This window comes from Erythrolamprus reginae, chromosome 1, assembly GCF_031021105.1.
Source record: "Erythrolamprus reginae isolate rEryReg1 chromosome 1, rEryReg1.hap1, whole genome shotgun sequence".
Classification (NCBI taxonomy): domain Eukaryota; kingdom Metazoa; phylum Chordata; class Lepidosauria; order Squamata; family Dipsadidae; genus Erythrolamprus; species Erythrolamprus reginae.
Window position 1 is genome coordinate 268232236 of NC_091950.1, and position 12811 is coordinate 268245046.

Here is a 12811-nt window from a genome sequence, read left to right on the forward strand (position 1 = left end):
TAATCGAGGGATCACTGTATAATAATGTATAAAATTACGGTGTCGGGCATAGCCCAAAGTTCAGACTTTGTCACGTGAATACTCTGAACCCGTGTACACTAATAAACCTGTGTTGCTCCATCCCTTTGTGGTCGTCATTTGCAAAAGTGATGGGCTTATTCAGCTGCAACAATAGGAGGCAAAAAACTACACATTACAATGCTAATTCATGTAGTAACATGATGCTAAACACAATGCTGATTTTATACTATACTTAATTATACAGAAGAAATAAGGCTATTATAACCAGTAATTCTGCTACCATAATTACAATACACACACACAAAATCACTAAATTATTTTTTCTGCCACATAAATTCTATATGCCAACGCTGAAGCACTGAAGCATCTTAATAAAGCTGAACATGCACTAATATTGTCAGTATTTTTACTAAAGGCCACAAATTCCCCATCAGATGCTTTCCAAATATATTGGGATTAAAATTCTTTCAATACCACCCCAGAATAACTGGGGAATTTCAGGTGGTGAAGTCTTATCGTATCCAGAAGGCAGGAAAAGTCTGGAGAAGACTCTTCTGACGACCTTCAACAGCCCATATAATCTTAAATTTTTAAACCTCTGTTTACAATATCACTAGTAATGAAGGATTGGCTTCCCAAGTGAGTCTGTGTTGCACAAATAATTTTTACCACAATTCACAAAAATATCACATTCTCTACTCCAAGATGGGAATCAGATGTATACATGGGCCAGGTTCAATATTTTTCAACTTATTATGTAACTGTATCACATAGGTTTGAATGTGGCACATTCTATGGCACAACTATAGACCTCTCTCCAGTTGAACATCTATAACTCAAGAAAAGTCATAATTGAGAACTAAAGCTTACAAATGCAATTGTGATTTGCCTTGATTTCTACTTTATCAGACATATAAGGAAAAGGGGGGACATGATCAAAACATTTAAATATGTCAAAGGGTTAAATAAGGTTCAGGAGGGAAGTGCTTTTAATAGGAAAGTGAACACAAGAACAAGGGGACACAATCTGAAGTTAGTTGGGGGAAAGATCAACAGCAACATGAGAAAATATTATTTTACTGAAAGAGTAGTAGATCCTTGGAACAAACTTCCAGCAGACGTGGTTGGTAAATCCACAGTAACTGAATTTAAACATGCCTGGGATAAACATATATCCATCCTAAGATAAAAATACAGGAAATAGTATATGGGCAGACTAGATGGATCATGAGGTCTTTTTCTGCCGTCAGACTTCTATGTTTCTATGTTTCTATAATAAACATACATTGTTCACGATAGATATTATAGTTATTCAGATTAAGAAGGCAAGGAAGCAATACACAGCATGTGCTATTCAACTGGAAATGAAGATACAACCAGAAAACTCCCAGACCTGAATCAAATTATGCCGTTTATGAATGGATAAAAGTACTATGCCTTTTTCTTTTTTTAAAGCTAATGAATGAAAACTCAAATTTCTTTACAATCTCAGTTATGACAGATTTTTGTACTTATATCAAATAAGAATGTAGAAGTCAGAACACTGATAATGTAGCAATGAAAACATGTTAGCAATTCAGTACAGGGGATTACAGCATCCCTCCAGGGTATCTGTCTGCAAACAGTAGGTGTGATAAGCTTCTGGCACTTTAAACAGCAGACAAGATGAGCAATACTTTTCTACATAAACAAGGTACCTAAAGGTGAATCTAGGCACCGGAACTAATTCTAAAATACACATAAGACAATGTATATTAAAGATATGGAATGCACTAGGACAGTGATGGCAAACCTATGGCACGGGTGCCACAGGTGGCATACGAAGCTATATCTGCTGGCACATGAGCCATTGCCTAGATCAGCTCCAACGTGCATCTGTGTGCCAGCCACCTGATTTATGGCTCGTACAGGGGCTCTGGGAGGGCTTTTTTTGCTTCCAGAGAGCCTCGAGGGGGGTGGGAGAGGGCGTTTTACTCTCTCCCAGCTCCAGGGAAGACTTTGGAGCCTGGGGAGGGCAAAACCTGAGCCTACTGGGCCCATTAGAAGTTGGAAAACAATCAGTTTCTGGCCTCCAGGTGGTAGGGGAAGCTGTTTTTGCCCTCCCCAGGCATTGAATTATGGGTATGGGCACTCATGCATGTGCGATAGCACACACACACACTCTTTCGGCACCTGAGAAAAAAAGGTTGGCCATCACTGCACTAGGATAACATATATAACATTTGACCTAAAATCCCATTCACCTGCAAATTACATCACCTTCTATACTTCACTAAAGGGTGTATGAATGGCTCAATACTCACTTGTGCATATTTTCCACTCCTATAATGATCATGATATAGTATGAAATCCCACTTTGTATAACAAAATGTAAGGCATACCTAGGAAGGAAATATTATGATAATGGCTTATTAATGCAAGTACCAATTCAGTATATACAGAGAAATAAAACACTGCTTGATCTGCTTCTTTGTTGATAAACTATTATCTATTAGAATTAAATTAGAATTTTAGAGACACCAAAATTACTCTAAAGCCATTTTCACTCATTGTATCCAGGTTTAATAAATGGGTCCTATCACAATCTATTTGTTTTGAGAATACACTAACTAATGTTTCAAAAATAAAATCCAGCACTCCAATATTAACTCTAACAAATAAAAGCACTGAAATGAAAAATTGAGTTACTTACCATCCAAAACAAAATAGTGCAAGATAAAGGCCCAATAGTGTGGCAACAACATGCCTTATGAATGGACTAGTTTTGCTTGAATGAAGGTAAGTTCGAAACCACACAGCAGCCAGCAAGGCAAACAGTTGGCACACTACAAAGTTGACCTGCAGAGAAGAGACAATGATTATTAAAAACATTAATATTCATATAATTATATGTTGAAGTTGATTTTCTGTTTATGTAACAACAGCAACAAAAGAACAAGAGTGGCAAACTTTTAAAAAGTCATACTTTATAGTCACATGAATTGTTGAGGAAACTGGTAGCATGCCAAGTAATGATTTAATCGACAATATGAGCAACAGCAGTAATTAAAGCACTTTGTAAATTAAAAGTATAAAAAAGTTAACTATTTTTATTGAATTATTGTTAAACGTATAGGTGAAATGTATAGTTGGTGTGTAATAACTCTATTGCCTAATATTTTTCACTGAACCGAGATAGAAAAATAAATGTTATAAACTAAGTACGTACAGTGTTGGTAAATACCTAACTAATTTCTATGTCCTTATAGTGCAGTGGTTCTCAACCTGGAGGTCAGGACCCCTTTGGAGGGTCGAACGTCCATTTCACAGGGGTCACCTAAGACCAAGGGAAAAGACAAATTTCCCATGCTGTTAGGAACTAAAGTTTCTATTCTGGCGCCTTGGAACATATTTTTACAGTCCGACCAATCAGGTGTTTAAGGACCCTCTGACCTTCCTGCCAATCAGCTTAAAAGCTCTGTTGGGAGAAATGGTGCTAGACTTATGGTTGGGGGTCACCACAACCTGAGTTACTGTATTATGGGGTCGTGGAATTAGAAAGGTTGAGAACAACTGTATAATGCATTATTTATAGTTGTAGAGGTAGTCATCAACTTGCAACCACACTTGCAACCACTGAACTTTCATCACTAAGCGATGTGGTTGTTAAGTGACCCCTGATTTCACAACCTTTTTTTGCCACAGCCATTATGTGGATCATACAGTTCTTAAGAGGATCCAGCTTCCCCCATTGACTTTGCATGTCAGAAGCCACCTAGTAAGGTGCAAATGGCTATCATGTGACCCTGGGAGGTTGCAGCTGTTGTGTATGCATGCTGGTTTCCCAGCACCTAAATTCTGATCACGCGGCACCGTGGGGAAACTATAACAGTCATAAGTGAAAGAACTGATCAGAAGTAACTTTTTTTCAGTATTGGTCATTAAGCAAATTGTCATAAGTTAAGGACTATCTGTAATCATAACATTATATTTTCCAGGGTGAAAAAATGAGAACTTTGGAGCACAGGAACATATATGCAGCATGTAGTGGAGCTAATCAATCAAAGAGAGCAGATGCAAATGCCTCATACCCTCCCCTCCAAATGTGGATTTTCTTTATTTTATTTTTCTATTATCCTATAGCCGTGATGGCAAACCTATGACAGTTTATTTATTATTTATTTATTAAATTTATATGCCACCCCTCTCCGAAGACTCGGGGCAGCTTACAGCATATAAAAACAGTATACGTCGAGATATAATTAATTAAAATTAAATTAATGTTCTGCCGGCTCTCTCCATGAGCCTCTAATTAAATGCAAAGGTAGCAAAAACAGACACTTCCTTTATCCACAGAAAAATAGAAGCAAAACTCCTTTTTTTGTAGTCAAAGGGCTCACTTTCAAAGCAAACAGACTTGAATGCAGTGAAAAAATAGAAAAAATAAACTCAAAGAAATTAACAGGTAGCTGTGAAGTCGTCACAGCTACTCTCCTTCAGAGGTTGTCCAATTCACATGTTTAACAATGTTTAACATTCAGAATCCTGATATCAAAGCACAGAGTCCTTGGAGAATCTGGAGAATCAAGCCACAATCCACGATCACAAACAGATAATCTTCCACACTGAGAGGCCGACACGCTGCCCATTTAACAGCAGCCCTAATTAGTTGAACCACACCCAACCACAGGTGAACTCTCTTATCTCTTGAAATACCTACGTAGCTGCTCTCTCCTATTCATGGCCCTTCGCATGGGTACGTCTATGCCTGCTTCTTCATCAGAGTCCAGTGAAGATAAGGAGGAGGATGAATGGCTTCCTAATTGGCTGTCTGCCATGACCCCCTCTGAGGGTCCCATTTCACAGTCACTCCCTGCTTCCGAAGATACTTCGCAGTCCGAAGCAGTAGGCAGTAAAACAGGCCTCTGACACTGGGAGGATTCACCCACATCCACCCCCACAGTCCTTGGGGCAGGAGCTGGCCCAGAGCCAACCACAACAATTAAGGATTACATTTAAAAAACTAAAATGCCTATTAACATACACACATATCCATTCAAACAAGCACACGTGAGCTGTCACCCAGCTGAGCTCCACTATGCACGCATGCGCCTCCCACTAGCCAGCTGATTTTTGGAATGCGCAGGAGGGCGGGGTGCATATGAGACACACACACATAAGTAGGTTTTGCACATGCATGCGCTGGGTGGGGGCATGCACACATGCACATGGCTGGGGGGCAGTGTGGCTGGGCACAGCATGCTCCCCATAGCCCCATTTTTAAACCCAGAAGGCTGCTGGGAACCCTGCTAGGCCCAAAACAGGATGCAGGAGGTGAGGCGCACTCCTCCCACTGCTTGTTTTTGGTCCCAGGAGGCTGCAAGGAGGCCCACTAGGCCCAAAACAGGGCATGGGGAAATCACACATACGTGGGAGGTTGGGGGAGTAACGGGGGGTCACATGCACATGTGTGGAGATCACGTGATGTGACAGGTGAGGGAAGCAGGGGGAAGCCCCACCCATTGGGCACACTTTCAGCACATGACAACAAAAGGGTTAGCCACCACTGTCCTTTAGTATTATGAGGAATCAGGAGAATGATGAGAAGAATCCATTGAAATCTACTGTATTCATCTGTTTCAAGTAGGACTGGGATTGGGGTTTTAACTCACGCTTTCACAAAAAAAGTTCCAAATCTTTTTTTTAAATCCCCAATTTGTATTATTGTTCATGCACGCAGAAAAAAAACAAATCTTTGCTTTGTTTGGACTGTAAAGAGGATGGGCTTCTTCCTGAAAATGTATCTCAGAATCTTGTATTCTGTCAATGTTGCAACGACAGCTGTAGATTTTAGAAAGGCTGAAGTTAAAATGAATTCTTTTCTCAGAACACGTCCCAGAACAGATAGCTAATATCTGAAGATATTGCTCAACCGCCTTTTCACAGTTTCAAGGGCTAAAAAATTTAAAGCAAGGAGAAAGCAATGAAGAAAAGAACAATATTTAAAGCATAGCTGCCATAGATAAAAATGCAAAATAAGGGCATATTTAATAATCACGTGCATTGTGATTCCATGCAAAGGGAGCTCCAAATAAATTATGGGAAAGAAGTGTGGAAGGTACATAGAGCATCAGATGTCCATTTCTGACTTAGCAGAAATGGCAAAGTGCAAAAAAATAAAGTGAAGAAAACTATCTAATTCCTTTTTATTAAATCAAACACAGTATTGAATTTCAACTGGCCTTTTCAGAAAGCCTTAAAAGCTTGGATAACTACCGTAGTTAGTTGAACCTGTCAGGAGCTGTCAACTTACTGTTGGTTGATGTTGTCCTTGGTTGCCATTATGTGTTTTTTATAGTGTTTATTTTGTATCCTTAGTTTTTAAATTCTGTTAGCATACCTGAAATTTCTATTGCAAGTTGGGCAACCATATAAATGGATTAAATAAAAATATAGAGACAATAAAATATTGTGCCAAGAACAGGCAGCGTGCTCATGTTATGAAGCATCTAATTTATTCCGAAATGTTTGTTTAAAACCATGACTCAGTTTAGAAATTTGTTTACAGCAGATGCCATCACTGTACAGCGAAATGGCAGCACATGTCTTGTAGTTGCAATTTGGTGTTTTGGTAAATAGGACTTTTTTTCCCTTAATACAATGGCTTTCTTAGCTTTGTTGTATTTGATTTATATTTTAACTGTTAATTATTGTAGATAGTCAAACATTTTGTGAGTTATGCAATTTCTAAATACAAGTACAGTAGTCTTTGATTTACAACCATTTGTTTAGTGAGTTTTTGAAGTATAACGACACTGAAAAAAGTGACTTATGGCTGGCTTTCAAACTTACAACCATTAAGTCCCCTAGGTCCCGCCAAGCGGAATTGTCTAGTTGAGGGGACCTGGAGAAGGCCGACTCTGTGGGACCTAACCAGTCACTGGGACTCATGCGGCAGAAGGCGGTCCCGCAAGTAATCTGGTCTGATGCCATGTAGGGCTTAATAATAATAATAATAATAATAATAATAATAATAATAACAATAACAATAACAATAATAATAATAAATTTATTAGATTTGTATGCTGCCCCTCTCCGAAGATTTATAGATCATAAACAACACTTTGAATTGTGTCTGGAAACCAACTGACAACCAATGCAGTCCGCGGAGTGCTGGAGAGATATGGGCATGCCTTAGAAGGCCCATAACCACTCGAGCAGCTGCATTTTGCATGATTGGAAGTTTCCGAACATTCTTCAGAAGTAGCCTCTGATAGTGATAAATTATCACTATCCCTAATTTAAAAAAGGAAATGTAAGGCCCACTCAAGATAGTGACTAGCCCTGAGGGAAAGGGCTATTTGCAGAATACTGTCTGAGCTTTGAGCATATACGAAATAACATCAGAACATTGTTTCAGTGCAGATATGATATTGGCACCAGTGCGAGGGTGGGGACAGAATGAAGGAATGACTTTATCTAGTCATCTGTTTTCCAACAGATATCGTGCCAAGTGTTTCAAAGTTAGAATCAAGTTCAGTCACAGAGGAGATATCCTTGGATGGAGAAGTAGTAGAAAAAGAATTCGGATCCAAATCTCATTTCACACACACACATTAATGTTATTTCAGCAAGCTACTTATATCTATTTACCATTCTCAAGTACAATGGCACCTCTACTTACAAACTTAATTTGTTCTGTGGTCAGGTTCTTAAATAGAAAAGTTTGTAAGAAGAAGCAATTTTTTCCATAGGAATCAATGTAAAAGCAAATAATGTGTGCGATTGGGGAAACCACAGAGAGGGTGGAGGCCCTGTTTCCTCCCAGGAGATTCCTAGAGAGGCCCCATGGAGGCTTCTCCCCACCTTTCCTGGCCCTGTTTCCTCCCAGGAAATTCCTAGAGAGGTCCCAGAGACTTCTCCCCATCTTTTCCAGCCCTATTTCCTCCCAGGAGATTCCTAGAGTGGCCCCACGGAGGCTTCTCCCTGCCTTTTCTGGTTACCGTTTCGGAGGCTCGGGTTTGTAAGTGGAAAATGATTCTTCAGAAGAGGCAAAAAAATCTTGAACACCCAGTTCTTATCTAGAAAAGTTCGTAAGTAGAGGCGTTATTAGGAAGAAGTACCACTGTATATTCACAAAGCAAGTTTCATCCTTTCTCTTTTTTTAAAAAAATATTTTTATTATGTTTCAAAAAGACAAACAAAGACAAACAACATTAAACATTTAAGGAGCTACCATTGCTCCGCTTGTCGTAGAAGTCTAACTAATACAAAAATATAAAAACCCTAACTGTTGTCAGATCAATACAGAAATATCACACGTGTACATTACATTTTTATTAAATGTAACTGTATATTTTTATATTAAGCCTATTAATTAAATTTCTTTATGTATAAAATATTGTATACTTATTCAAAAAAACCAATATTAATAATGCAAAAAAAAATAACACTTCTAACTTTATTATGCTATAGACTGTTTCACTCTATCTTATAATTCTTCAAATAGTTATACATTCTTACTTATTTAATTTTTAATACTATTTTTAAAATTCCACCAATCATATACTTTATCCCATATTTTATAAAATTCTGTTTGTTTGATTATTCAAACATTTTGTCATCATATCTAATTCTGCACATTCTATAATTTTTTTAAAATACTTCAACATCTTTTGGTATTGTCTTTTCTTTCCATTTCTGCGCAAATGCAATTCGTGCCGCAACCAATATATGTATTATTAAATAATAAATTTCTGTGCCTCCGCACCCCTGATGCGGTCGTGCTCCTGCCGGAAGTCCCAGTTTCATCCTTTCTCAGATTTCTGACCCATCTCTGCAGTTATAAAATAATTTAGACATTTCCCCTTTTCTTTTGGGTTCTTTGTTTACCATGTAAGTAAATAGAGCAAATTAGGCTGTGATCCTCAAAAGAATCAGGGTAGATCCACAGTCACCTTTGGCAAAGCATGGTAAAATATTTGCCAAGGCTTAAGAATCTGTGTACTGAATGGAATATTTCCTGAAGATTTCCATCTGAGCCATTTTTCTTTTATGTCTAGTTACAGAAAGTAAGAAAAGCTGTTCAGCATCCCAACACCATTTCATTTGGCTGCACCATTGCCAAGTGCAGCATCTGAACAAACAATCTTATGTCTAGAATGTGTGGCCATTAAACTATTTAAGACACAATGCTTCTCACTGTGTCTTCTTTACAGAATTTTACAGGGTGGGGGTTGGATGGGAAGGGAATCAAATTTCCTACTTTCCAAGCTCAAGAAGGCTTTTGAAACCGTTCTTGCAAAGCCTGAAATACTAAGGCTGGCTCAACCTCACTGTAGTAATGTAAGCTACTATTCAAAGAAACTGCAATTTACCAGAGAATTCTTAATCCACATTAAAACTGAGAAGCCCAAATCCTCTAATGATCAAAAGTAAGAATAAGCTCTTGATTTGTAAAATATACCATGCAATAGATTGTACTACAGCTAATAAAATTCATCTCGCCTGACATGCAACCATTAAAGTTTAGCTTTATATAAAAGCAAAGAACGGTTTAGAAACCCTGTGATAAAACTGAGGTCATAGCTTCATAACATTAAATGTCTGTTTCAAACAAAAGAAGTATTATTTGTTCTAATAAACACATATTGCAAAGAAAATGACCAGCACTTCTTAGACTCATATTCATTTGTAGTTGCCTACAATTAATCTTTCCTTAGGAGAATATAAGATTGTTTCTTTGATATAAAAGTGTCCCCAATAGAGCATATTGTGTCTATGTGCATGTGTGTTTCATATTAATGAAAAAGGCAAAGAACAAAGATGAAAATCTATAGAAAAGGCAAAAATACCATTAAGTATTCTAAATAATGCATCTGAACGAATGAATGAAACTAAAAGAACACATTACTTGAGAATCAGACTTTCTAAAACTAAATGCCAATGAAGGGAGTACTGTACTATACATTGACACCTTTTCTAAAAGGCATCTTTTCATCTCCTTTGATAGTCTTTTACTACCAGCTATGTCTAATCCTCTTCCCTTTCTTTGTCTTTGACAAGCTTTCAAGATTCACTCTGCAATGCAAGTGGGGAACTGCTAACTTTCCAAGTATTGCTGAACTACAATTATCAGAATCTTTCGCCAACATGTTTTTCAGTAACATTTAGGTAAGAGGTTCTTCACTCAAGTTTCATTTAAAAACATTTCACTCTATTTTCACTTTATGTTTTTACTTTAAACACCTTGTGATCTAAGAACTTGGCTCTGAAATTCACTGTAAGGCAAATTCCCCTTTAAGAAAGAAAGAAAGGAAGGAAGGAAGGAAGGAAGGAAGATACTTGTGTATATCCTGACACTAAAGGGATCTTTAAGTCTACTAGACAATCATTTAAACATGAGCCAGCAGTATTCTGCAGCTACATAAAAAGCTAACACAGTTCTAGGCTACAGAAACAGAGGGATAGAATCAAGATCATACTACTTTGTAATGCCTTGATAAGGCTGCACTTGGAGTACTGCATCTAATTTTGGTAGCCATGATGTAAAAAAGATGTTGAGACACTGAGAAGAGCAACAAAGATGATTAGAGGACTGGAAACTAAAACAAATAAAGAATGTTGCAGGACCTGGTTATGTCTAGTTTAATGAAAAGAAGGACTAGAGGAGACATGTTAGCATACTCATGTTCCAATACTCAGGGGTTGCCAAAAAGATGATGTAGTCAAGCTATTATCCCTCTAGAGGGGATAGGACAAGAAGCAATGGGTGGAAACTGATCAAGGAGAAAAGTAACTTAGAACTAAGGAGAAATTTCCTCACAGAACAATTAATCAGTGGAACAACTTGCCTCCAGAAGTTGTGAATGCTCCAACACTGGAAGTTTGGTGACTGGACTAGAAGACTTCCAAGGTCCCTTTCAACTCTGTTATTTTCCTTCTTTCAAAGTAGCCAGAAAATGAATGTTATCTTACCTGACCTTTCCCTTCTATGTGCGCTGCAGGAGAGCCCAAGCATGGGTTAACTTCTTGTCTGCTTGCCAGGGACTGAGTAAGAAATATCCAGCCATGCCTCCTCCTCAGCGCCACTGAGGCCAGGTTTTTTTTTAAACAAACCCAGAGATGTGCAGGGAGTCAAAAATGAAGTCTAAGATCCATACTTTGGACCAGAACTGGCCTCAGAGTGGGTTTGGACTTTCCCGCAGCACAAATAGAAGGAACATTCAAGTAAAACAATGTTCATTCTTCTGTGTGCTACTTGGAGAATCTAAGCATGAGATATATCCAAGCTTAATTTCTCAAGGGCAGGAAGAAGGCTGGTCCAGCCTATCAGAAGTGGAATGAACCCTTTATAGAACCCTCCTGCCAAATGAAGCCTCAGCTGAGGTAAAAGAGTCCAGCTAATAGTGCCTAATGAAAGGCAATGGCGTTGTCCAGGCCACTGCTCTACAAATGTCCTTAATGGATGCCAGAGTGGCCCATGCCACTGTAGTAGCTGCACTCCTATTCGAATGAGCCGTGTTGAAGCCCAACAACAGTGTAGCTTTGATCTCATATGCCTTGGCAATACGTGCTCTCAGCCAGTGGCCCACTGTGGAAGATGAAACTTTCTTCCCCAATGATGCTGGTTGGAAGTATACAAATATTGATTTGGACCTGCAGAATGCAGCCATCCATTTTATACATATCTGTAGACCCCTCCTGACATCTAAGGTATGCCAGTGTATCTCCCAAGGATGGACCAGATTTGGGCAGAAATCAGGAAGAATAAGTTTTTTTGTCCTATGAAACAGCAAATTGATTTTTGTACTAAATGAAGAGTCTAATCTCAGAACTACTCATTTTGGGTGGAAAATACACAAATTGGAGTGAACTGATAATGCTGCCTGCTCCGAAATTCTCCTGGCAGAAGTGATAGCTACCAGGAAGACCACCTTAAATGTCACTAGACATAGACAAGTATTTTGTAATGGCTCAAATGGAAGCCTGCAAGACCAAGGTGAGATCCCAGGACTAGTAACGTGAACCATCGGTGGCTTGAGAGTAGAAGCTCCCTTGAGGAAGCTACGAACCCTCAGGTGATAAGGTAATGATTGTAGACTAAGATTGTATTGCTTAATTTTGTGTGTATCAACCCCAATATGGAGTCACACCACTTCCATAGATGTGAAGGAAATATAAACTTTTCAAAAATCCATTTTAACCAGCTAGTATGACAGTACAATCTGGGACTTAGAACTGCTAAACAGCCTAATTTTTTGAATTCAAGCTCCTGAACATAATAGTTGGCCTTTTATTACACCATATATAGTACTTCAGTGAATACCTTATTTTCAACCAAGATTGAAATCTGTAAAATAGAATATCTAGTTTAATAAAATACTCATTTTCCCCACTCTAATTCTGAACCAAAACAGGTTTAATTTCTTCCATCTAGAAATATAATGTTAAGTGCTGCAAGACTGATGAATGTAGTACATTTTTTAAGAGTCTTTGTTCCTTTTTATCAATAAACACTAATTATTTGACTTTTATATAGTAATATTAAAGCCTATTAGTTGATGTAAGTTATTTTCATCCTGCAAAGTTCCATATCAACCCTGAGTTTTTTTCTCTTTTGAACCTGACACCAACCATATTGTTTTACATATTCCATTAACATGTTTAAGGGTGAGCAATTTGTTAGTACATCTTTGGGTCTTTTCCCGTGTAAGGCCTGGTGACGTTTTGACGAGGTCCCACTTTTCCAAATGTCACCTGGATTCTATCAACCTTACACGGGAAAAGACCCAAAGGTGCCAAGACTTAC

At 38.2% G+C, this 12811-nt stretch overlaps 1 protein-coding gene across 2 annotated transcripts in view; it reads right to left on the reverse strand.

Annotated features, from left to right (window-relative positions):
- Positions 1 to 12811, reverse strand: part of MBOAT2 (membrane bound O-acyltransferase domain containing 2) — a 106213-nt gene that overhangs the window by 66940 nt on the left and 26462 nt on the right. For both annotated transcript variants that reach the window (XM_070732958.1, XM_070732957.1), the window contains exons 2-3: positions 2714 to 2859; positions 2325 to 2402 (exon numbers count right to left, since the gene is read on the reverse strand). In XM_070732958.1, coding sequence (XP_070589059.1) covers positions 2325 to 2402; positions 2714 to 2859 — 224 coding nt within the window. The remainder of the gene's footprint in view (positions 1 to 2324; positions 2403 to 2713; positions 2860 to 12811) is intronic.